At 48.0% G+C, this 23,445-nt stretch overlaps 1 protein-coding gene across 1 annotated transcript in view; it reads right to left on the reverse strand.

Annotated features, from left to right (window-relative positions):
• The window catches only part of IGF2R (insulin like growth factor 2 receptor), a 109,443-nt gene that overhangs the window by 69,928 nt on the left and 16,070 nt on the right, over positions 1-23,445 (reverse strand). The window contains exons 2-6 of the mRNA XM_060168376.1: positions 18,829-18,968; positions 9,274-9,398; positions 7,603-7,701; positions 2,065-2,197; positions 691-820 (exon numbers count right to left, since the gene is read on the reverse strand). Coding sequence (XP_060024359.1) covers positions 691-820; positions 2,065-2,197; positions 7,603-7,701; positions 9,274-9,398; positions 18,829-18,968 — 627 coding nt within the window. The remainder of the gene's footprint in view (positions 1-690; positions 821-2,064; positions 2,198-7,602; positions 7,702-9,273; positions 9,399-18,828; positions 18,969-23,445) is intronic.

A 23,445-nucleotide genomic window follows, 5' to 3' on the forward strand; every position in this document is an offset into this window, starting at 1 on the left:
CGTTTTTAAATGTAGGTTATGCCCCAGCTCTCCCTGGGGACAGAAGTGTGATCTACTGCACACGGTGACACACCACTAGTTCCAGACTAGAGCAGGTGCAGCGAGGCGTTTACCAAAGGCTCCTGGAACAGGGAGAAAATCAAAATCCTCGATCCAAGTTCAGGATGTGGCCACGTGTGACACACTGGAGAAAAACCTCTCCCCACCGAGAGAGGTACAAACGCATGAGAAACGTGTGTAAACAACACAGCTTATCAGGAGAAATGAAACATCCCCACCGGGAACTAAGGAGCGCCCCCTCGTCCCAGTCGGGAAGCAAACTCTGCACCCAGAAGGGCGGTGGCAAAGCGGCCCTCCTGTCACTCGCCTCCAGGACGGTGTTTTTTAAAGAACAGATAAAACCACGGACGTAAAACCAACGTCACAGGTGACAAAGCAAGGGAGATACCCAAACACACCTTAAGGTAGGCGTGACTTCATGAAGTGGATACCCGTGAGGACACGGGCTGGATCCTGATACACATTTTCCTGCCTAAGTCACCAAGCCTACGTGACTCAAGCAACGACCGCTAACTTTACAAGCCTATGCGAAGTAGTAACTCTGCAAGCCCTGCTGAAAAGGGATATTCTTGCAACTCCCTGAAAAGCCAGGCTCTTGCTGAAGATTACACATGCCACCAGCAGACCGACCTGTCATCGCTCATGAGCTTCAGTCCCTCCTTGGGCCGGCCGACGTCGAATGCCCGGTCCCCTCTCACCAGGCAGGCGGCAGTGCCGGTGGGACAGGAACGCACCTCCAGACTCGTGGCCCGTAGCACCTCTGTAAAATGTGTGACATTGAATCAGAGAATGTGTCAAGTGTAGCAATCACACTTAACCTTAGGTCCAGGGTCCCTTGAAAAAATTATCAAATTTTTTTAAGTCTCCATAAGTGATATAAGGTAGCAGAGGTCTGGAAACCCAGATGAGTAGGATCCCATCCCATCCCGAGACCCTGGGCAAGCCAATGACCAATCTGAAAGTGGAAAATGGGAACAGCTTTCCTGCCCTGCAGGGCAGCCGGGAAGTGAGGGCGAGACAATGTAAGATGCTCACTCTGTACCTGGTACATAAGAGGTGCCGATAAACAGGGACTAAGGTGTTACTGGTAGTTAAGGGACACAGCCCTTCTCCTAGAGCTACGGGAACCTTAGAATCACCTACAGACAAGAAAAGGCAGGGTCTCCATGGAGTGGATTGGTGGAAAGATGAGTAGATTCATGGAAACAACCTATGGACAGTTCTGGGTTCGAATCTTAGATCCACTCCTTTCTGTCTCTATAACTTTGGTCAAACTGCAGACGGATCCAATTGTCAGGGCGCTACCTCACCAGTCCGGGGGAGGAGTAAAGAAAAGAACAAACTAGATGTGCCTGGGATAACAGCCAGACAGTACAGCCTGCCGGCAGCAATACCACAATGACTACAGCTGTGTTTCTCTTTAGGCTGCGTTACTTTTATCGTCACCTGCCACCTTACACGTTACAGGGGGTTTACTGTGCATCTTCTCCAAGAGTGCAGGAACCTCCACGTGCTCAGTGCTGCAGCTCAGCGCCTAAATTAGAGGCCACAACGTAACAGGGGCCCTAAAATAGTTCTGCCGTGGATGGGTAAATATCACCCAGCCTGGGCTCTGCCTAGTTCAAGTCTTATAGCACTCATCGAGGGCAGGGTTTCCATGTCTCCTCTGCCCCGGCAGCTCTCAGCACCCCCAGTACCCAAATCAGCCAATTCTCCCCTCATCGTGAAAAGGAAGGTTTACTTGAGAATCCTGAAACCCAAAGCATCTGGCAGACAGAACATGTTGGCATGGCCAATGGTCAGAATGGACTTTGCGATGGCATCAGAATTTCCTGGGGGCAAAGGGGAGGGGTTGTGCAGAGAGCATCTTTGGGGACAAGCTTTCTTAGAGGGCCCAATCAGCGACAGCGTTATCCACAAAGGAGTACGGTGCAAGGGCAAAGATACTGAAGCCTCCAGAGAAATCCTTCACCATCCCCACCCACAACGCCCCCGGACTCAGACCTATGTCTCTGCAAACGTTGATGAACAGAGAAGTGTCCAGGTCAGAGTCGTCCACCAAATAAGCACCGCTGATCTTGATCAGTGGGTTTAAATCATGCTTCTTGAGCTCTTTGTCAAACACGTAGCACGGCACCTAGGAGAGACAGGAGAGAACACGAGTCTTTGACACACACCTTCCTGGGGGCTGGGGGCTGGGGGCTCAGCAAGGCCTATGCCCCACATCATGGGACACCAGTCTCCACGCCGTGAGGTTCCCCGATGACAGCAAAGCCAAGGCCGACAGGGCTCCGGTTGCTTCTGCCCACCTGTTCCCTCCCAGCCGCTCCATTCCCGTCCCCCCTTGGCGTGCTGTCCTGCTGCCGCCTCTCACGCACGTCATCCCCTGTCCCTACACCCCCACGGCCACCACGCCGCAGCCCTGCAACCAGCGCAGACGTTCCCGCCTGCCCACCCTCACTGTCCTCTCTCCCTCTCCGTCACCCTCTGCTGGACGCAGCCACTACCCACTCTGACCTCACTACCACTCTCGGCCTTCCCCCCCGGCCTCACGCCAATGGCCTTCCCCTGCACGAAACTCTTTCTTCACTTGGCTGCCTGGCCTCCAGGGGCTCCTGGGGTCCCTCTGCCCACAGCCTGCTTTCTCAGCCTGCTGGGAATGTGCCTCAACTTCCTTTGAACGGACCGGACCCTAAGTGCAGAGGTGTCCCACGGCTGACTTCTCGGCCGCTCATTCCCCTGGTGACCTCGTGCACGACGCATTAGGTACCCGCCACTGGCTCCCAAGTGTATGTTTCTAGCCGTGACCTCTCCCCGCAAGCCCAGACTTCACAGCCAACGCCAGCACAAAAAATGTGTTCGTGAGCAGACTCTGCAGACAGAACGCCTGGGTCCAAACTCCGGGGCTGACACTTAGTATGACCACGAGCCAATCGAGCCTCTGTGCCTCGGTTTCCCCATGTGTCAAGTGGGAATAATAACAGTAACTATCGATACTTCACAGGGTTGCTGTAAAGACTGAACGAGTTAATACACGTAATGCTCTTGGTGCAAGTGCTGGTGAGTCAATGTAAGTGTCACCTGCTGTTATTTACCGTTGTCACTTAGATACACAAAAGCATCTGAACTTTAACATACTTAAAATAGGCCTTTTTTCCCCTCAAAACCTGCTCTCATCCCAGCATTCCCCACCTCAGTAACACACAATCATTCAGCCCGTTGCTCAGGGCCAAACCATGAAGGCCATGGAGAACCCGCACGTTCCACATCCAAACCATCGGCAAGTCCTCTCAGCGCTTCAAACCCAACCCTGGATCAGCTCCTCCGTTACCACCCGTGTCCAAGCTGCCATCACCTCTCGCCTGCAACAGTCTCTTTTAACGGGACCCCTGGTTCCAGCTTCCGTGTCCCCTTCCCCCAGCCAATGTCTCCACAAGCACCAGATCAATCCTTTTAAAATTCCATTGGGTCACATCACTCCCTGCTCAAAATCCACCAGCGGCCTCCCATCACACTGAGGGTGAAATCTCAGCTCCTCCACGGTCTCCAACCTCGGGGACCCTCCACGCAGCCACGCTGGCTTCTGGGTACAGATCAGCCCCGTGGAAGTGATGCTGCCTCTACCTGGGATGATTCCCTTAGAGCCCCACTGCTCTCTCACTGCGCCCCGGCCTCAGGTGAAGGGCCACCTGCATAGTGGGGCCGTTTCTGACATCGCCAGCTCTCTTCTTCAGAGCACTGGTGTCTATCACCGGGTACCTCCACCTGCTAACCTGAGTGGAAGCTCCCCGAGGACAGGGCCTTTGTCACTGCTGTAGCCCTAAGCAAGGCTTAGGACAGTACCCAGAAGCTAACAGGGGTCCGTTGAACACCTGCTCACTAACATGAAGAACAGTTCCTCCTCTGGGCCTCTAGCTGGATTCTAACTTATGAGCACTCTCTAATCTCTATGAACGAATGATCTTTTATTTTTTTTTTAAGTCAAGGAGTATATCAAATCACGTTATACACTTTAAGTATATGCAGTTTTATTTGTCAATTATACCTCAATAACGCTAGCGGGAGAAAAAGGGGTGTAGGAAGAATGTCAAGGAACCCCTTACAGGTGGCAAGACCCTGTGCTTTCGAAGTTGCACCAAATTCGGAAGGCAAGGCGTCCCAGCCCAGAGATGTACCCCCAAGTAGAGGCCCGGGTCGCCCAGTCTTCACGTGAAACATCCCCGTATCATTTTAATCTCCTCGGCCAAGGAGTATTCTAAAAACTCATGTTCGCTGCAATCATTTCAAGATACTTTGTTTCATCACTTCCTATGGATAATTTTCCTTAAATTGGCTTTTAGAAAACTGAAGCTATTCACAGGCAGGTCCGTTTACAAAAGTTAATGTTTAGCTTTTAAATGTTTCTCAGAAAGATGCTATCAAACCCGCAGGAATGCGCTGACCCACTAACCCTCTTCCCCTGTCCTGTTTGCAGAGATTTCGCGGAGAGCAAACGGATGGAACCCAAGGACTTGCACCCCGTCGGAGCCTCAGGGGGGCACCTAAACTCACTTCAACCAAACCCTTAAAGCAAAGTCTCCCGTTGCCTACAACGCTGACGCCAACCAAGGAGGGCGAGCATGGGCACAGAGCAGGCGAGGTCAGGAGGCCAGAACCACGCCTGGCACTACGTCCTGCAGAAAGGCAACGGAAGTGCAAGAAAGGGAGGACTGCAGACCCGGAGGAGGCGGCTGTAAAAGTAACCCGCGTCCATAATCCTGCAAATCTAGAGCTTGTCAACCCCCAGCAGGATAACACAGAGACATGAACTCAACCCAACGGGGCAGCAATTCAAGAAAGGAGACAAAGCAGCAACTCTCCAGCTACAAAATAAAGACGAGGGAGCGGGACGGCACACAGCAGGAGGGAAGATGGGGCCACACTCCTGAAACTAGCTCGATGTCACCGAAAGGCTTGAAGGCTTCCAGTGAGCCACGCCTGCTGCGGACACCCGGCTCAAGGCCGTGAGCAACTTCTGGCTGTCTCCCGACTCCAGGAAGGAACAGGAGACACGCCCAGTGCAGCGCCCCCCAGAACTGGAGGGAGCATCGGAAAAACAAGCAAGGCTCCTGGGGAAAGTCCTCCCACTTCCTGCTCCCCCGAGCAGAGCAATGGAGACATTCATCAGCGCAGGAATGCAGCGGCCGGGGAAGGAGGCTGGTGCCAGCTCCCCACACCGCGCACTGAGTCACCCTTGTTAACGGTGTACGGATGTACGTTAACCGTATTTATGTAACTCCGGTAAGACCACTAGCTTGCCAGTTCTGCATTCTCTGCGTGTCCCAAGAGTAGGATGGTAGGGGATGTGTGTCCACGAGCTTTTACGGAAATTACGATCTAAAACGACCCCACCAGAATCCACTGAACAAGCACTACACCGGTGGGTTTAAAAGGCACTTTTTGGAACCACCGTGTTCTTTGCTCATCACACCATTCTAAATCTGACAAAGCCAAACCAACAGAAGAAATGAGGAGCTATCAATAAGGTATGGAATCTAGGGTTTTTTTTTTAAGGAATGATGAGTGTTTCGACATTTCATGTAATTTTTGAAGTTCTATCATAGCCTGTAAGGTCTAATCAAATCCTACTGAAGACAGAGAAAAGGGACTATGCTTCACAGTGATCCGCCGGCGGTGACAGCGTTGCTTTTGCAGCCATCATGCTCTCTGGTTCTTCCCGTCTAATCTAGCTACACCTAAGGCAGAGCGATGCCCTCCATACCTTCGGTCTATGAGTTCCATGAATGCAACAACCCTTTCAAAATGTAAGGAAATTCCTAATGCTTAGCCCACAACATGCCCTCGATAAATGAAAACTCCACGAATAAAGCCCGGCTGCCAACCAGGCCCAAAGAACTGATCACTGGGAACATACCAGCACTCCTCCTGCATCTTTGGATCAGCTAAACGTCACTTCTGAGAAAAACACAGACTGTATCTTCCCGTTCCCACCCCCCAAAACGACTTAGAACAGGGGTCAGCACACTTGTTCTGTAAACATGTTAGGCTTTGTGAGTGACGTAGGTCTCTGCTGTGTATTCTTCTCTGCTTTTTTTTTACAATCCTATAAAAATGTAAAAACCATTCTTAGTTCTGAGGCTGTACAAACACAGGATGTAGTTTGTGACTTCTGACCTATAGCACAAAGAAAATCAAAAACAAGTCACTATTTCTTTATTTCTTTGGGGAAGCAATTATTCCCTAGGTGGTGGGAAACAACTGTCAGTTCAGCAAAGCAAGGAAAAAGGACGCTCGGTTAAAACAGGAAAAATGGGTGTAATAACTGTCAGCTGGAGAACCAGGGCCCAAGAGAAGGAGCCTCCATGGGGCCTGGAAGGCCTGGGGTCTCACAGGAGAGCAGGTGGTGTCTGGCACTGCGGTTCAGAGATGCTTTTCCTGCCGTTAACTGTACATTGGCAAATAGTTGAAGCTAAGTTTCAAAATGCAAAGTTTAAATTTGACACCATCTCCTACTAAATATCGGTGTCATTTCATTAGGCCTTACTTCTTCCCACACTTTGAAATTTCCTCCCATTGAACATTCCTTACACCCATGGAGGCAGCATTCCGACTGCCTTTTCTTTTGTAGATTGCCACAGCTGAAGAGTCGGTGATAACTTACTATTCATAACTAAATTTGTTTTTGTTTTTTAATCTCCCGCTCCCTCCCCCTCCCCCTGCGAATTCCTAAATTCAGTTTTATTTTTTAAGAACAAACATCTCTTTTTGCCCTTCTTAAATGACAACACATTAGGTCATCAGCAGAAATGACTGATGACTCCCATCTGTCAGTTCCTAGTTCCTGAGAGTCTTTGAACTCAACCCTTCTTCAGAACAGAAAACTAACGGAGAAAAGTGAGAAAACTCAACCCATGAAGACTGTTGTCTGGGTGAACACAGGAAGTCACCTTTAAGACCCGGGCTGGTGGGAGTGGGGAAGCGGCAGAGGAAACTGTCTTCTGCCCCCTCCAGCACCAGGGGAAGTCAGAGGCTCTAGGCTAGGGAAGAGGGTGCTTCATCAACCACCAGGAACACTTGACCAGATACCAGAGAAAGAAGGGAAGTAATGATGACAGTCGTCTAGTCTCTGAGGTGAGCTGGCAAAGAACTGAAGGGCCAGGCACACCTGACCTGGATCCACAAGGCGTCCAGAAGCCACCCCAAGGCTGAGGAAATGCCATCTGTAGGTGGCATGGCACCTAAACCCAAGCTCGACTTGGGACTCGGCTCTTGAGTTGCATGGCATCAGAAACCAAGAGCTAACCTGCTCTACGCAAGTGAGCCATTCCATTTCCAGTCCGTCCTGTGTATTTAAAATGCCCCGTCGTAGAAGTAAGAACCACCCAGGACAACTGAACAATTAAATCACATGGTATCTCTGCTCAAATGGAGTTTGAAAACCACAATAAGATTTCTACCCCAAAAAGTTGGCATCAGTACTTCAAATCCTAAAGGTCCCAGGATGTATTGCACAAGCATGTAACCTTGAAGGGCCCTTGTTACCTCTTTATTCGCTTTAAAAACGTCTTTCTTGCAGGCTGCAGTTGTCCTCCACTCGAAGTAATGCACACAGTCTGTTGCAGTTACAAATTCGGGAGTTCCCTTTTTTTAAAAAAAAAAAAAAGGAAAAATAAGTTAGCATACTGCATATTGTAAAGTGTTCTTTTTTTTAAGTCAGAAACAGTGAAGGCTAACGAAAAATCTTAAACTAGCAGCGGGAGGTGGGGAATGACACACAACTGTTTTAGTTAAACAAGGTCATCAAGAAGTTCCCAAACCCAAAACTTCTGAGACAAAAGCTTCATAAAATCATGTTGGAATTTGGCTATAAATGATCCAAAACTGTTCTACTGCCCCAACTATGCAAGTACAGTAAGCTCATGGGAAGTAATCTTCACTGACCTCCCACTCTCAAACTCCAAATGTTCTCTGAACCAAAAGCCAACAAAACCGAAGCCAGAAAATGTGACCTCATGCTTCCTGGAAGCCGCGGGAGGAGGCCCATCTGGACCTGACCGAGCTCGTACACCAGCCTTGCTCAGACGCCCCTGCACTTGAGGGCGGCCCCTCCCAGCAGAAGGGGACCAGCGAGGACTCCGAACTGGTCAGCCACAGTGTGGCTGGTTGATGAGACGTGGCGGGGACTTACCTCTGGGCGCCCATGTGCAAATCTGAAGAGTTCTGTGAATTCTGGTTCTCACAGGGTGAACACAGAATTCTTGAAGACAATTTAGTTAAAATTCAAACAACAAGCTAGCTTATTCTGTAACTCAGACCTCCAGATTTCATACCGCTGCAAACAGATTTTTTTCCCAAGGTTTCAACATGGGCAGCAGTGCAACTGATAGGCTGGTCCAAAATTAACAACATAAGTTCTATTTTTAAAGTTCTCCAGACAAGACAGTATGGCCCTGAAAATGCAACAGTCACAGCACCAAATTCTAAAAATGATACTTCAAAGCAATCTGGTAACCGCCTAAGTTTCACTCAACCTGATTTTTCTGAACACTTGGATTCTTACTCTCATTAGAGAACATTCACAGGGTTTGTACACAAATTGCTTTTGCTAAAAGCCAGCAACCATTTGCTGAGAGCCCCTTTCTAAACACTAAAGATTAAAATCAAAAAATCACATACAATATGCAGATAGTGAGAACACCAGCATCACGCTTTCGACAATTCGGTCCCATTTCAACACTAGTGATACCCCAAAAGTTGGGAACCCCATTACCCACTGGCCAAGGCTTCTTCTAGACAGATGTTAATATGTTCCATTTAATGTAAATGACGACAAATGTTTAAAACAATAAACACATTGCCTTGACAATTATCAAAATAAGATGCTGGGAGAAGTTTCAGAAAGAAAAAAAAAAATTTATGCTGCAACATAAACATTCAACAGTGCTTTGAGTTTAAACACCCTAACCTTTACACTGGAGTTTTACACAGGATGTGGGTCAAATTTCACAGAAACGTTGTAACTATAGGCTTAGGATTTGTTTACTTATTGGTTCTTAATGGTGACGGTAATTAGGCTGGGGTTCCTGTTTATCTGTTTGCTCGTGTTTTTAATTTTGCTCCCTTGGTCGTCCTAGAATACCCGCTACAGCAAGAACACCCCAAGGACAAACGTTTTTAAAAGAAAGATTATAAAGTGCCTCTGTGTGGACTCACCAAGGTTTTCCCACATAAGAAGGTGATGCTACTCTGCACTCTGTGATTTGTGCTCTGCTGCCCGCAGCTCATTGTGGTGTTGAATTCCAGGAGAGATCTGGTTGCGTTCTTCAAATGAGAGTCACCTATTCGAAAGAAAAGAGTATGAACAAGCCATAAAACATTCATAACCATAGAGCTATTTCCAAGCATCAGCAAAGAAAAAATGGCACTATAATTCATTTGAAAGCTTACAAACGGCCCCTTCCCCAGAATTCTCCGTCTCAGGAATGGCATCCCCACACAGCCCCAAACACATTGCACTCAGTCCTATCTTCCTCTCACCTGTCACATCAGAAAGTTGTATTGCTTCTACCTGCACCTCAAATGCGTCCACCTCTCTCCTTCTCTACAACTACTGAAACCACTGTCACCTCCCACCTGTATTCTGGCAACAGCCTCCTAATTGGGCCCCTTGCCTCCAACTCCTGTCTCGTTCCTCACCATCCTCTCTTCCCCATCCATCTTGCACCAAAAACATAAATCAGAATATATAGCTTGGCTGCTGAAATTCTTCAATAACTTCCCATCATACATGCTATAGAATCAAAATTCTTTAGAATGGTCCACAAGTACACTGATCACTTCTCAGTCTGCCTGGGATATTATTGCAATAAAAAGTCTCCATAATATCAATATGATGGTAGTTGGCACAGGAACAAATAAACTGACAAACAGACTGTAACAAAGATCAAGACACCAGAACAGAGAGCACACAGACATATCTATGAGTCAAACTTTGATACACAATAGAAGTAACGTATCAGGTCAGTGAGCAAAGAGACTGTTCAATAAATGATACTGGAAACAAAATGGCAATCCATACAGGAAAAAGGATAAAAACTGAATCCCTACCTACCACTGTATACAAAAATCAACTCTAAATGGATTAAAAGATGTAAACATCAGAAACCAAATTTTAACTCAGTAAAAGCTGGAGTTATCTTTTAGATCGTAATGTAAGGAAATACTGAAGACTCAAAAGCATTAACTACAAAAAAAATAATAACTGTGGCTTATTAAAAAGTTTATATTCATGAAAAAGTAGCTTAAGGAAAACTATTTAAGCTATTTTTAAAAAATAGCTTAAAAAGTTTAGAACAAGTTATAAACTAGGAGACACAAAGAGCTGGCAAAGAACTAGCATCAAGAAGATATATACTCACACACAAAAACAAAAAAAGTTTTTTTATAATTCTAGGAAATAAAATGAACGACGTATGACAGAGAGAACACACTGAGAGGAGAGAGAAGGAAAAACCCACACCTAGTCACAGTATGGTGATTCTAATATCAAAGGCAAAGATAAAATTCTAAAGCTTCTAGAGGGAAAAAATTGATCACATGCAATAGATAACTCAATATAAAATGGACAAGACATGATCAGACAGGAGAAAAACACCTTCATAAATAAAGAGATGTTCAACATCACTGGTGATCAAGACCATGCGACTTACCAATTCCAGCCATTCTATCGACAAAAATTAAACACCAAATGTGGGAGAAGAGAAGCTCCAGAGCTCTCCTGTGTTGCTGGTGGAAGTGTGAACTGGTACAACCACTACATAAGTGGGCATGGCATTGTGTCCTATCATTGAACGTTCATGTACCCTACGGCCTAGCTATTCAACTCTTAGGTAAATACATAAGCGAAAACCATAGACGTATACATGACAAGAAACATGTGAAAGACCATCTCGTGTTCTTCACACTAGCAAAAACCTGGAAACAGGGACTCCCGTGGTGGTCCAGTGGTTAAGACCCTGCGCTCCCAACACAGGAGGCCCAGGTCCTATCCCTGGTCAGGAAACTAGATCCCGCATGCCGCGACTAAGACCCGGCGCAACCTAATTAATTAATTTCTTAAAAGCTTGGAATCAACTCAAATGCCCATCAGGAGAAGAGTGGACAAATTAACTCTGGTAGATCTACAATATTACGTAGGAATCAGAGGAATAAATCACAGTGAAAGATAATATAGTTGTTTTTCAACAATATAATATTGTTACCACTTAAGTCCCAAAACATTACACACAGCGTGATACATACTTTCTATTAAGTTGAAAACACCACATACAGCCAGACATTTGAGAAAGAGAGAAAGACAGACAGACTCTGGGAAAAGAGAGGAAAGAAGAAAGAAAATCATTCGCTCACAAATACAGGATGTGAGCGAATGATTACCTCCAGTGAAGAGAGACAGGAGGATGGAAGACCACACAGACAGTGGTTATTGTCAAGGTCCTGGATTTTGTTAGAGAAGGGGTTCGTTGCATTATCCAAAACAACTAATTAAAAAACAGAAAGAGGTGACTTCACAGATTGATGATGAGTGCGTGTCATGACCTCAGGATTACAACTGGTCCAATTTGATAAATACACCAGAGATCTTTAAAAGAGAGACAGAGTAGAAAGGGTAAAAATTAAGACACCAATGGAGAGCGGATAATGGCTTTCAGACCCACAGCACCATACCAACAACAGTACAGCGGTTCTTTCTCCTGCCTGCCTACGTGATTCGGCCTGCCAGAATCGTCCTTCTCTGCCAGAAACTCCAGGGTTCTGTTTGAAAATCTTTTTTCGACTGCATAGGCGCAAAAGCCCTGAGGCGGCTGCGGGACCGAGGACAGCGCCCGTAGCCCCGCCCAAAGTGGGCGTGCCTAGGACCGGGAGAGAGGGTGGGGCTTCGACGCGCCCTACAGCGCTGCGCTCCGGGAGACACGGAGGACGGGCTAGGCCGGTGGGAAGCGGCGCGCGCAGCGGCCAGGAGGGGGCGCTCCCAGGCTGCGGGTCCCCCACCTTAAAGACCCTCCCCCCACGCCTCCTGTCCCCCCACACGGCGGCCCCATCCGGCCCTGTGCCCAGAGCTCCTGGGGGCTCCTCATAACTGCTGGGTTCGCCCTGAAAAGAAAACGAGGAGGGCTCTGGCCTCAGGCCGGGAGGGATCCGGCCGACCTCTGCCACCGCGGCGCGGGGCACCGGCATCCCTCAGCGTCAGGCCCCATCGGCATCGCGCCCGCCTGTCCACCTTGCCTTCTTCCTCTGCCCGCTCCACCTGGCGGCCAGGACCGACTGCCGACCCCGGCACTCGGAGAGAGGCCGCAGTGCACCGCGGCAGTGAACCGCGGCAGACAACCGCGGCAACCGGCCAGCCTGGCCGTCCTCCCCGGACGAGAGCCGGGCGAGGACTGCGGGGCGGCGGCCAGCACGCCAGGCCCACGGCCAGCTCCCGAGGACGGCGCCAAATGGGCTGGGCCGCGCTCGCCGGGCCCGCCAGACCGCGCCGGGTCCTCCAGACCGCGCGCCGGGCCCGCCAGACCACGCTCTCCAGGCCGGGTCCGCCAGACCAGACCGCACTGGCGGGGCCCCACCAGACCAGACCGCGCCGGGTCCTCCAGGCCGCGCTCTCCAGGCCGGGTCCTCCAGACCAGGCTGCGCGCCCCAGGCCCGTCAGACCGCGGTCTCCAGGCCGGGCCCGCCAGACCAGGCCGCGCTCGCCCAGGCCCGCCAGGCCGCGCCGGGTCCTCCAGACCGCGCTCTCCAGGCCGGGTCCGCCAGACCGCGCTGGGTCCTCCAGACCGCGCGCTGGGTCCTCCAGACCGCGCGCTGGGCCCGCCGGACCGCGCCAGGCCCACCAGACCGCGCGCGCCAGGTCCTCCAGACCACGCTCTCCAGGCCGGGTCCGCCAGACCAGGCCGCGCTCGCTGGGCCCGCCAGACCAGCCCGAGCTCGCCGGGCCCGCCAGATCGCGCCGGGTCCTCCGGACCGCGCCAGGCCGTGCGCGCCAGGTCCTCCAGACCACGGTCTCCAGGCCGGGTCCTCCAAACCAGGCCACGCGCGCCGGGCCCACCAGACGGCGCTCTCCAGGCCGGGTCCGCCAGACCAGGCCGAGCTCTCCAGGCCAGGCCGCGCCGGGTCCTTCAGACCCTGCGCCCCGGGCCCGCCAGGCCGCGCTCACCAGGGCCCGCCAGGCCGCGCCGGGTCATCCAGACCGCGCTCTCCAGGCCGGGTCCGCCAGACCAGGCCGAGCTCGCCCGGGCCCACCAGACCAGACCGCACTGGCGAGGCCCCACCAGACTAGACCGCGCCGGGTCCTCCAGGCCGCGCTCTCCAGGCCGGGTCCTCCAGACCAGGCCACGCACCCCGGGCCCGCCAGACCCGCCCGACCGCGGCCTCCAGGCCGGGCCCCCCAGACCGGGCCGCGCTCACCTGGGCCCGCCAGACCAAACCGCACTTGCCGAGCCCGCCAGGCCGTGGCGGGTCCGCCCGACCGCGGTCTCCAGGCCGGGGCCACAAGACCGCGCCGGGTCCGCCAGACCACGCGCTGGGCCCTCCAGACAGCGCTCTCCAGGCCGGGCCCTCCAGGCCGCGCTCGCCCGGGCCCGCCAGACCAGGCCACGCTCACCCGGACCCGCCAGACCCGGCCACGCGCCACCGGCCAGGCCCCGGGAGGTCCTCCCGACCCTGCGCGCCAGGGCGCCCGCCAGGCCACGCTCGCCCGCACCCGCCAGACCCGGCCACGCTCCGCAGCCCAGGCCGCGCCGGGTCCTCCCGACCCTGCGCGCCCGGCCCGCCCGGCCGCGCTCGCCCGCGCCCGCCAGCCCCGGCCACGCGCTGCCAGCCAGGCCGCGCCGGGTCCTGCAGACCCTGCGCGCCAGGCCGCGCTCACCAGAGCCCGCCCGACCAGGCCGCGCTCCGGGCCTGCCAGGCCTCGCCTGCCACCCTCGCCGTCCGCGGCCGAGCCCAGCCGAGCTCGCCACCCGGCCTCGCTGAGGCTGCCGGGCCTGGCAATCGCGCCTCCCCCTGCTGCCTCGGGGCCCAGCTCGCGGCCGCCGGGCCTCCTCAGCACCTCGCTCAGAGCCTGCCAGCCAGGCCGCCAGCCCTCTCCGTGCTAGTCTCCGACGTGCTCCAGCAAGGAAGGCCTCCCTCGCTGTCCACTCTCCCTTCTCTATTGTACCGTGTCTTTCGACGTGTGCTGTTCACGTGTTATTTCACCAAATTAAGAGTCCCCTCTGTCCAACTTTCCCCTACAGCTATACTGCCTCACTTTTCCGCTCCTCTTTATATGAACACTGAGATTTCTACTCTCGCTTCTACCAGACACTCCCCTCCCCTTGTCCCCTGCACTGGCTGTTCCCCCAGAGCCACGTGACCCACGGCTTTTCGGCTTCAAGTCTTTTGCTCAAATGTCACTTTCTCAGCGACACTTACCCCACTGAATATTCCTGAACACACACTCCTGAGACCCCCAGCACTCCTGACACTCCTTCCTTTTCTTTTTTACAGCATTCATCACAGTCTGATATACCACTGAGCCATTGTTTGTTCTTGTCTTGTCTCCCACTCCACTAGAATGTAAGCTCCATGAGAAAAGGGATTTTTGTCTGTTTTGGTGACTGATTCAAATATTTGTTACAAATAAATAAATGAATATTAAGCGTTGGCTGTTTTAAAAATATTTATATATACATATATCTGTCATGGTGTGATTTAACCAAGTAAATCAATAAAGTACACTAAAATTTATTGAACTATCCCCATAGTTAGGCTGTTTCCGCATATTTGCCACCATTACCAATGCTCCAAGTAATTTTTTTGTACAAAAATCTATGTACAGTATTAATTCCTCCATTGTTGGTAAGATTACAAAAGTACATTACAGGAATCTAAGTTTTTAAATTTGATGGACAATGCCAGACAACCAGGAGAGACTATAAATGAGATGAAAACATGAGTTATACCTAAAAATCAACCAGATATCACCTTAAATATCCAATAGAATTATATAATTTTAGAAAGTTAAAGATACAAGAGGAAAAGGTATTTTCACATGTTAATAGAGACACAAAATTGAATCTAGCGATCAACCTGGATAGCTGTTGTAGATTTCTGTGAGTGCACACAAGAATCAGACAGTAAGTATCACCTGAAGTCAAGGGTCAGGCTCCTTAAGAGTAAATGAAGTCACATGACCAGCAACTACAATTGAATTCACTCTATCCTACACCCAGGTCACCTATAAAAAAGCCAGGCAGCATCCCAGGCTTTGGTGGTGAGTAACCTCACGTAACATCCTTCCTTAGTGGGTCTGCTACCTCGGTTAAAATGGGCTGGTAACAGCCTTCACGAAGTGGACACCTAGTTTTTAACCCTCAGAAAGATTAATTAAATGAAAACCATGGTATTAATATTTAGGATTTTAGGAGGAATGTGAACATATTCAGTATTTTTACATACTTGCAATGTCTAATTTTATAACTAATTCAAAGGTTATAACTAAGCAATTGATTTAGAATTGTGACAATATTTGAACAACTTAGAGAACTTCAGGTTTATCATATTTCTACATTTAAACTATTAAATTTTTAAGAATTATTATTAGTCCTTAAGTTTTTACTGTCAGATCAGACATCTGAAGTACTTTAAAGAGAAATCAAATATATAAAATGTATAAATCACTTTAAAATGTGAAGATGATTCAACTCGGTTGTAAATGGAACCAAATGGTTGTTCACAGACCCCATATAAATGACTGCTAAACTCTGTTAGATTTATACATGTAACAATATAATATCCTTGGCCTAAGGAAGAACTAACACAGGATTCTTATCAAAACTAATGTAATATTATTTAAACCAAAACTGAGGTCTTAATATTTGTTTCTAAGTACAAAAACTGCCCTTGCGGGCACTATAAAACTCACATCAACAACGATCTTCCCAGAGGGTTACAGACAACCATCTTCCTATAGCAATGTACGAATGTGCCCGCTTCTAGGCTCCTTGCCAGTAGTCCATGATTCAACCATTTAAACTTCTGCCAATGTGACTGAAGGAAAACTAGATTTCATTATTGCTTTGATTTGCATTTACGCCTGGCTTACTAATGAAGCTGAATTGACCATCTGGATTTCTTCTTTTGTGAATTGCCTGTTCTTAGACTTTGCCGTTTTTCTACTGGGTTTTCTTACCATTTATTAAGAGAAATTCCTACCTCCTCCAGATTAAGTTTCTATGTTACTAGGTTTTTCCCAATGTTCTACTGTCTTTTTACTTTTAATTTTAACTAATCCATAATTTCTGTTACACAATATGAAGGAGAGGTCTAACGTTGTTTCCTAACAGATAAACAGCTTAATTACATACAAATTTTAGGTTATCCGTTAAGTTCTCGTATGTATTTGGATCTATTGTTAAACTAACTCTTCTGTTCCTCTGATCTGCTCCAATTTTTGTGGCTATTTTCAAAATTCACATTTTTTTTTCCTTTCTAGGAAGTTCATGTTAGTTTCCAGCTGTCCTCTAAGAGCCAGGAGTTCAGGTTACCCACCGTAGTTCCCATATTAGCTCTACAACTGTCTGATGTGACCCTGTGACTAGCAGAACAAGAACCCTGAATAAATCGACAGGCTCTGCAGCTGGCCTGCCAGCATTCAAATCCATAAGCATGCAACCTCTGGCAAGCTGCTTATCCATTTAATGCTTCAGTTTCTTCATTTATAAAATGAGGGAAATGAGATCATCTACTGCAAAAGTTGTTGAATGAATTAAATGAGATAGTCTACTTAAAAACGTAACACCTGGCATGTAAGTGCACACCAAATTTCGTTATTATTTAGTTATAAAACTAAATTTACAATAACAAATTTAGTTATTTCTACCGTACAACACAAATTAGCAAAATTAGATCAGATTCAAGATTATCTGTGATAATGTTAATGTCCCTCTCATTCGTTCATAGTAGTGTGCTTTCCCGAGTTGAAGGACAGGGTAATAACCACTAGTGCTGAAAGTACACATCATCTAGCATACCATTCTCTCCCTCAGGGAGTTTGAGGCCCTAGGAAAAGTATGTCATGTGTGTCTGGGGGTAAAATGAGATTAGAAACAGCTGGTTTATATCATCATCAACTAGTAACAATTCATCTTTTTAACTCTCCCTTTTAACCAACCTTTCCTAGTCCATCAGGCCCAGCTTTCTAAAAACACATTCTATCAGATTACCTCCCCCATTATCATCACAAAGAACCTATAACAGATCCACTACCTACCCCAGAAAATATCAACTCTCCTGCCTGGCTTTCAAAGCCGACCTGACTTGGTCATTCTCAAATTTTGTGCCAACCTCACAAATCACCCTCCTAGTGACTTGTGTGCATCTGGTATACATCTACGTTACATTACACTATACTGCACTACCACAAACTAGAAGACACACTTTCATTAGCCAAAAATGCTATAGCCAAGTATTATAATAAAGTCAAGAGGAAAACTACTTTTCCTCTTTCTGAAAACCTAAGTAACACTGGCCAACAGGCCCACTTGTGGCCTCTCTCTCTGAATGGTCAGAAGATCCCAACCAGGAAACTGGTGATCTCATTTCCAAGTTTTTTAAGTATATCACAAAGTAATAAAATTTGGTCCAAGAATTCAGAACAACCTGGTGCTTTCTCAGATCTCTACCCAGGGCCTCAAATCCCTCTTACCAGTGTTTTCAATCTAAACCGTCTCCGTGCTGGAAGAGAGGGAAATCAAACACACGCTGGACCTGACCAGGAGACCTCCCAGACCTCGCTCTTCTTACTCTAAACCATTACTTTCTAAAAAGCCCTTTTGAACTGTGCTTAGGAATTTCCATTCAAGATCAGAGATGGAGCTACCAAAGTAAGCTGCCCCTCCCAACTCCAAAAACCTACCGAGTTCCCTCTTCTCACTGCTGCACTGTCCCCGGTCACACGCTGTCTCCACTTCATGACTGACCCTCACCATCAGACCTCACCATTGAGAACACCTTGGTCAAAAGGTCACCACCCACCGACATCCATGACATCACATCCAAGGATGGCACTGGCTGCCTTTATGTCTGCCCTACGTCTCTTTAGGCATCTGCCCCTTTCCCACTCCATGTAACTTGGTAGGGCTGTCAAGCACTTGGATTACCCTGCCAAAGGAAAGGGATACTGACCAAAAAAAGAGGGCTTTGGGGGAAATGAAATGAGCCCTGCCTAGGAGAGAAAGGTTTGTGCTTTTTCCTCTGGGATGGGCAGTCCTTAGGACTATTTAGTTTTTAGTGTAAGCCCAAAACCAGTGACCGTCTTTGACCCCATGTGAATACAGACTGCCTGAGACTCAAACCACCACAGAAGAAGGCGGAAAGATACAAGGGGGAAGGGATCTAGGTACTAGAGGAAATGAGGTGAAACAGGGAGAAAAGTAAGGACAGGGTTTAAGAAAAACATGAGGAGGCAGATCCATGGAGAAAACATCCTTCTATGTCAATAAACACAAACGTGCGTAATTCTTCACAATGATTGCATAGTATCCGCTAGATGGGAGTAACCTAATCTGGTCTCAAATTGGACGTTTAAATTGTTACCACTTTTAACTCCTATACAGCATAAAATGTATATTATGTACATAAGCATATGTAATTGTATAGACAGCTGTATATACATAGAGTCATTTTTGCAAAATTGGGCTCCTGCACATCCAGTAATTTAAGGGTAGTTTTACTTACCCACGGAACGAAAGCTGTTTGTCTTCAAGTCGTGCATACAAACAGCACTTGATGTTCCACACTGGGCAATATTCACATTTCCACAGATGTTGATTTTATAAAGCATGTTATTTCTGGTATCAACAGCTTCCCATGTATAACTAGAAAGGAAGAAAAGCAATTTGTCACTCTCACTGATCTGCCAATAATTAAACTTCTCTCTAGTTTCATATTCAAGCCACAGTTGCTTAAGATTACCATAACCCAGAAGATACACTTTCATTAGCCAAAAATACTAAAGTCAAACTATGTTAAGTTGAATAGAAGCCAGGGCAGAAACCGCTAAATACCACCTCACTCTGGTTCAATCCACCCTGAAGCAGCCTCAAGACTCCATGAACATTGAAATACTTAAAATTCTACCATTAATTTAAGAATAGCAGCTCAGATGTCTAAGTCATTGCTCAAGAATCATGTTGAATTTTAAGATAGTGACCTTTCCAATCACACTGGAATGCTGAAAAGCCAGACGATTGTTTTTAACTTCATCTTAGTTAAAAACTAGTTATGGCATGAAAGACAGTTCTAGCTCTGGTTTTACTTTTTACAGCTACAGTTCAGATCTGAACTGACAAGGTGAAGCTGTGCCATGAGGCAACTGATCCAAAATCAGACAAAATTTACTTTAGGTTGATTCAATGTTATCCAGCATTTTACATGCATTAAAACTTGCTGTCTGGGGCTTCCCTGGTGGCGCAGTGGTTGAGAATCCGCCTGCCGATGCAGGGGACACGGGTTCATGCCCCGGTCCAGGAAGATCCCACATGCCGCGGAGCGGCTGGGCCCATGAGCCATGGCCGCTGAGCCTGCGTGTCCGGAGCCTGTGCTCCGCAACGGGAGAGGCCACAACAGTGAGAGGCCTGCGTACCGCAAAAAAAAAAAACTTGCTGTCTGTTCAAATCTCTGGCAAAGTAGATATTGAGCAAACTGCCTATGAACCAAAATGCACACTTGGGACAAAACACAGCTGACCCTTGAACAACATGGGTTTGAACTGCATGGGTCCACTTAATATGTGTATTTTTTCCCCTAAGTACTGTACTGCCATATACCGAACTACATGATCCACGGTTGGCTGAATCCACAGAAGCAAACTGCGGATACAGAGGGCGAACTGTAAAGTTATATGCGAATTTTCGATGGGGGTGGGCAGGGTAGGGGAGTGGCACTCCTAACACCCACACTGTGCAAGGGTCAACGATAATGCTCTGTCAGTCCTGTCATAAAAATTATTCTCAATTCTCCACTCTTCCCAGGGAAAATGTTGTGTCCATTTTGTAAAACTTCCTCAGCAAGGGTAGACAGGAAATGAGGAAAGAAAATAAAAAGTTCCCCGCAAAACGCAAGGATACATTCATGCAACAGTATTGTTGAACGGAAGATAAATCAAATCAGACTTGCTTCGGCTAGGCCTATCCTGGAATTGTGGAGGGCCTGGGTGTGAGACCCTGAGGGTGCTAAACCCTAAGAGCCTGTGTGTGTGTCAGGAGTATCCAAAGCAGTACCAGCTGGATGAGAGAATGCACTCCCCCAGGAGTCCACTTACCACAGCGGAGACAAAACACCAGGCAACACACCCCTCCCTGACCAGAGCCCGCCTCCCCAGAGCCCCGCCCAGCAATGGAGGAGCCCTAACCCAGGGTTACTGGCAGGCAAGGAGCCAAGCATTCTCCTGAACCCAGGTCTGGGGACCCATCAATTCCACCTGCTAGGAAGCCAAGGACCTGGGCACAGTCAGCACGCAGGCAGGGCTGCAGAATGCTCCCCTGGGAGTTCTGACAGCCTCTGAAGTGCAAGAAACCTGAAAAACAGGCTGGGCTGCTTTGGTGAGGGCCCAGCTGGGCTCAAAAGCAGTTACCACTGAACGCAGCTTCTTCATCGGTAACACCTTAGAGATACCTCCCAGAGTCAGGAGAGTTACATGGCCCGAGAAAATGACCCAAATAATACCAGGCACGAGAAAATCAGCCATCAAGGCCTGTTTCTTTTGACCTACACTAACCCTCATTCATTTCGCTTCACAAGATATTTTCTTAAGTACTTAGTGAGGAGTACAGCGATGATCAAACAACAATCAGACCAAAAAACCCCTGCCCTCCTGGAGTGTATATTCCAGGGGAGGACAGAAAATAAACAGGTAAAGAAATACACAGGAAAAGTCCATCTCCTAACACCAGCATGCTTTTACGAAAACAAAATAGCAGAATGGGATAGGAAATGACCAAGTAGTTACTTAATGTCGTTGGGGAAGTCTTTTGAGATCATACTCACCCTGGGGCTTGAATGACAAAGAGCAACCCAGGGGGAGACGTGGTGGGCAGAATATCCAGCAGACTTACTAGCCCTTTTGAGGTCCTGAGGCAGGAATAAACTCAGCATGTGGATGGAAAAGAAAGGAAGGCCCTGTGGCTGGAGCAAGGTGGATAGAGACCAGGAGAAGATGACGCCCAGGAGATGGGGACACCTGGTCACACAGATTAAAGGAAGCAGTTTTGATTTTGTACTTGAAGCAAAGAAAGGCCACTCAAAGACCCACTCTGCGGATCTTTCCTTAAAAATTTAAGCTAGGGTTTTCATGTGCAGAGTATTAGTAAACTTTTCTATTAATTATAGTTAATTAAGGAAAATCATGAATCTCTTACTCAGGACCCCTAAGTTTTTCCAGGATAGCAGACATCAGATTTAAAGCCAAATTTAAAGCAATGGCATCATTAAAGTGTTCCAGAATCCTAAGAACATGAGAGGTGTGTGAAGGTATTTGAGAATGACTGAATGAGTAGGAATCAACTCCAAAGACATCCATGTGGTTACTGAAAATGCTACGCTTTTCTTAAAACAGAAACCCACTGCTGTTTTTGCAGAGGTGATAGTTAAGTAAGCTAGATGGAAAGTGCCTGTGTTTGTGGAGCAGAAAAGAGATGGAAAAGAGTAAAATGCGGGATGTTGTCCTGATTATCTGGAAAGCAGCGTTCCTAGAAAGAAAGACGTTGCTCTAGTCAACTATATTTCTTTTCTCTATTTGTATCTCATCATATTTGTCAAGATTTATCAAAATGATAAGCGGCGGGCCTCCCTGGTGGCGCAGTGGTTGAGAGTCTGCCTGCCGATGCAGGGGACACGGGTTCGTGCCCCGGTCCAGGAAGATCCCACATGCTGCGGAGCGGCTGGACCCGTGAGCCACGGCCGCTGAGCCTGCGTGTCCGGAGCCTGTGCTCCGCAACGGGAGAGGCCGCAACAGTGAGAGGCCCACGTACTGCAAAAAAAAAAAAAAAAAAATGATAAGCGGTTATCAGATTAAGGGGTGAGGACCCTGTGAAAGTACGTGAGTGCTGGGTTTCTTCAGGACTTTCATTTAACCACGCACCACAGGGCAGCAACTCACAAATCCAAACTGCAGCACCTGGGCAAAGAGTCCTTAGTCATCTCCCTTAAAACTGGAGAAAGGGCATCTGCAGGCTGTCAGGGCTTGAAACGCTTGGATTCCAATGGACGCGTTTTGCTTTAAAACAGATACACATGCCCAGTGCCCTGTATCAACAGGAGCTCAGGGATAATCACTCCGTTGAAATCATCGATCTGAAAACTCACGGAGCATACTCCCAAAACTACAGTGTATCCTGCTATGCCCCCAGTTAGATTCAAGTATCATCTAGATAAGCTTTCACTAGGAGGAAATATTTTTTAAAGATGACTTCATTAAACTTGAAAATCACAGAAATATCTGATAGCACTTTTTAAGAAAATTACATGTTTGGAACTAGATGATCCTACACTCCTGGCCAGATTGAAGGCCACGTGACCAGAATGGCCTAGGCTGAAACCATTCTTTAAATTTATGCTAAAGTTTTAAAGCACCATGATCATATTCTAGAACCAGAGAATGGCTTCAGAAATAAAAGTTCATAGACTAAATAACATTTCATGATACATTTAATGAATAATAATCTTTTGTCCAAAAGTTTTCCACTAGAAAATTCTCTGCGATAAAGTGAACATGTACAGCCAAAATGAGGAAACCCAACAGTATGATTTATTTAAGAGCCAAGCAACTGAGACTGTTCAGCTGAGATTCCCAGGGAAGTCTACATTCTAAACTAAGCTACTTGGACTTACACAAATAAAGAGGGAAAAAAAACTAACAGGAAAAAAATGAGACCAACATATTAGACCAAAGAGAAAACTAAGCTGTAATATTATTAAAATTTTAAACTTTTAGCAGGAAACAAACGGTGGAATAAAATACCTGCAAGTTGTGTGGAAATGTAGTCTTCGTTCAGAGATACACACACACACACACACACACACACACACACACAAATGTTTTAAATACATCTGCGCTACAAGCATCTCCTGCGGCAGGATAGGTATGAAAGCCCAGTGGGCATTTTCATGAAACTCCGACACTCATATCAGGTCAAGTCTTCTTCTAAAAGACACCATGGTTCTATGCCGTCCTCCATCTCATCTGTGAGAAACAGGGATGCAAAGAGGTGGCGCAGAAGAACCACGAAGGCCGAAGGCCGGAGGAAGCGGGTGGTCCCCCGGGAGCATCACCCAGAAGCCCCACCCACTTCCAAG

The sequence above is a fragment of the Lagenorhynchus albirostris genome, chromosome 12, assembly GCF_949774975.1.
Source record: "Lagenorhynchus albirostris chromosome 12, mLagAlb1.1, whole genome shotgun sequence".
Taxonomy (NCBI): domain Eukaryota; kingdom Metazoa; phylum Chordata; class Mammalia; order Artiodactyla; family Delphinidae; genus Lagenorhynchus; species Lagenorhynchus albirostris.